Genomic DNA, 2,974 nt, shown 5'->3' on the forward strand with positions numbered 1-2,974 from the left:
CCCTTATTCATAATGTGGTTTCCAGGATGATGGGATTTAGTGAAGAACCAGGAATAATTCCAAGATTTTGTGAAGATCTTTTTGCCCAAGTAGTGAAAAAACAAACCCAAGAGGTATGTTTTCATGAATCTGAAAGCTTCATATCAGACTAGAAAATGTCAAATCAAGTTCAAATCAGAGTCATGCCATTAAGGGCATATTTAATGGAAGATAGAATTCTAACTTCTAGATTGCTCTTCTTTGGAACAGTGGTATGGAGAAAGGGAAGTTGGAGACTCAGAATCAATTCCACCTGGTGGACAGTGGCGTCATCTGTTCCTTCTTTTCTACTTTTCTCTGCTGTATTTCTTTTGTGTATGTATAGTAGCTTACAGTGTGGTAGTTATGTGCCATTATATGTGTCTCTGTGGTCAGACAGGCGCACCGACTTAACTAAGGACAGCAGGCATAAACTTTTGACAATGTGAAGCAGAAAGAGCAGTAAAACTGAAGGGTTGTTTTTGCAGTTTTTGGCCAGGGCTGGGTTTGAACCCGCCACCTCCGGCATATGGGGCTGGTGCCCTACTGTTTAGAGCCACAGGCACTGCCCCTGTATTTGACTTTTAAAGTCCTGCTTTCTCCACTATTCTACACCTGAACAGGCTGTGTGGGCTTCCCTTTTCACTTACTCATTTATATAACACATTCAGCAAGTATTTACTGAGTATCTGCTGTTGCCAGGCTCTATTAGGCTAACTTTTTTCTACCTCAAATTTGCTTAATCATAAGAATCACCAGCAGTGTGGCTGGTGTATGTGTGTGTGTGTACGTGTGTGCAGGTTCATATGCACTTGCCAAAAATCTCTTCTGGAGATTGAGTCAGTTGGTTTGGGGTAGAGCTTGGGATTTTTAAAGTCCTATGCTTTATCTCATAACTCTTATGATAAGGGAAATTGGGGAAATATTGCACTAGATTAGGGGCATAGAATTAAAAGGCCTAGTCATTATAGTCAGGAGAGTATCACATGCTTCAGGAGAGTATCACATGCTTTTTGGCCATTTTGTGTAAATAGAGAAATGTCTATTTTAGTTCTTTGCCTATTTTTAAATTGGGCTGTTTGTTTTTGCTGTTGGTTGTAAGAATTCTTTTTTTTTTGCAGTTTTGGCTGGGACCGGGCTTGAAACTACCACCCCTGGTATATGGGGTCGGCGCCCTACTCCTTGAGCCATAGGCGCTGCCCAGAATTCTTTATATATTTTGGATTCCAGACCCATATCAGATACATGATTTGCAAAATGTGAAGAATTTTAAAATAAATTACGTGCTGTTTTTATTCCTACTAGGTCAGGTATCACCTTGAAATGAGCTTCTTTGAAGTATATAATGAAAAAATTCATGACCTTCTGGTTTGTAAAGGTGTAAATGGGCAGAGAAAGCAACCGGTAAGATTAAAACAATCTGTTATTTGTTATTTTTTGTTCTTATGAATGAATATAATTATGAGTTCTCTGGGTGTTAATAGCTTAAATTTTTATAAAATTCTGTTGTATGGTGGCAAATGCTTGGAATCTATAGGGTAACTGCATCATTATTTAGAAGAAAGGCTGAACATTATCATTAGTAGAAATTAAATGAGTTATTAAAATCCAACCCCTTTGTTTTAACCAAGAATTGTATAAAAGTTAAAATATTTGTTCCAAGGTTTAGTTGGACCATATAGGTCAAACATCAAATCCCAAATAGTCTGTAAGCCAAACAACAGTATAAATTTTAAAAATTGCATTTTTATTATAGAACGTTTCAGTAGATTATTATTATTATTTATTTTTAGAGACAGAGTCTCACTTCGTCTCCCTCAGTAGAGTGCTGTGGTGTCACAGCTAACAGTAACCTCCAGCTCTTGCGCTTAGGGGATTCTCTTGCCTCAGCCTCCCGAGTAGCTGGGACCACAAGTGCCTGCCACAATACTCGGCTATTTAAGTGGATTATTTATTTAGCAAATCGATATTTTATAAATCTGTGAAATAAAATATTTTACAATGATGTAGCTTAAAAAAATTGCTATTAGAGGGATGCTCGTGTGGCTCAGTGGGTGAGGCACCGGCCCCATATACCAAGAGTAGTGGGTTTGAACCCGGCCCTGGCCAAACTGCAACAAAAAAATACCCAGGTGTTGTGGTGGGCACCTGTAGTCCCAGCTACTTGGGCGGCTGAGGCAAGAGAATCACCTGAGCCCAGGAGTTGGAGGTTGCTGTGAGCTGTTATGCCATGGCACTCTACTGAGGGTGATCAAGTGAGACTGTTTCTAAAAAAAAAAAAAACCAAAAAAAATTGCTATTAAAGTTTAAAATTTGTAATTTTGCAAAGGACCTTGAAGCACAAGAAACAAAACAAATCTAATGAAGTCAATTGCCAGTTTTACTTTCTGAATGTGGTGCAGTTTGCTATATAACATCAAGAAACTGAAACAAGATTTGACATTTTCTTGCATGGCTTCTATATGTTTTAAAATTTCTGGTCATAGAGTTGAACATGTATAATAATAAAACCATGAAGAAAAATGTAAATATCTCAAATTTAATGGATATGTTTTAGAGAGATTTTAAAGTGAATAAATAGGCTTGGCGCCTGTGGCTCATGTGGCTCAAGTGGCTATGGCGCCAGCCACATACACCTAAGGTGGTGGGTTTGAATCCAGCCTGGGTCCGCCAAAACAACAATGACTGCTGCAACCAAAAAATAGCCATGCATTGTGGTGGGCGCCTGTGATCCCAGCTACGTGGTAGGCTGAGGCAGGAGACTCGCTTGAGCCCAGGAGTTGGAGGTTGCTGTGAGCTGTGATGCCAGGGCATGGTACCCAGGGGGACAGCTTGAGGCTCTGTCTCAAAAAAAACAAGTGAATAAATAGTAGCTGCTGCAAGATTTAAGAATGAAAAACAAGGCTGGACACCTGTAGTTCAGTGGTTAGGGCTCTGGGGCTGGTGGGTTTGAACC

The 2,974-nt window shown here is 39.6% G+C and overlaps 1 protein-coding gene across 1 annotated transcript in view; it reads left to right on the plus strand.

Annotated features, from left to right (window-relative positions):
• The window catches only part of KIF14 (kinesin family member 14), a 67,134-nt gene that overhangs the window by 4,311 nt on the left and 59,849 nt on the right, over positions 1 to 2,974 (plus strand). Inside the window, exons 2-3 of the mRNA XM_012806613.2 lie at positions 26 to 113; positions 1,324 to 1,440. Of these exons, the coding sequence (XP_012662067.1) occupies positions 26 to 113; positions 1,324 to 1,440 (205 nt within the window). The remainder of the gene's footprint in view (positions 1 to 25; positions 114 to 1,323; positions 1,441 to 2,974) is intronic.

Source organism: Otolemur garnettii, unplaced genomic scaffold (genome assembly GCF_000181295.1).
Source record: "Otolemur garnettii isolate 467f Iridium unplaced genomic scaffold, OtoGar3 scaffold00055, whole genome shotgun sequence".
Classification (NCBI taxonomy): domain Eukaryota; kingdom Metazoa; phylum Chordata; class Mammalia; order Primates; family Galagidae; genus Otolemur; species Otolemur garnettii.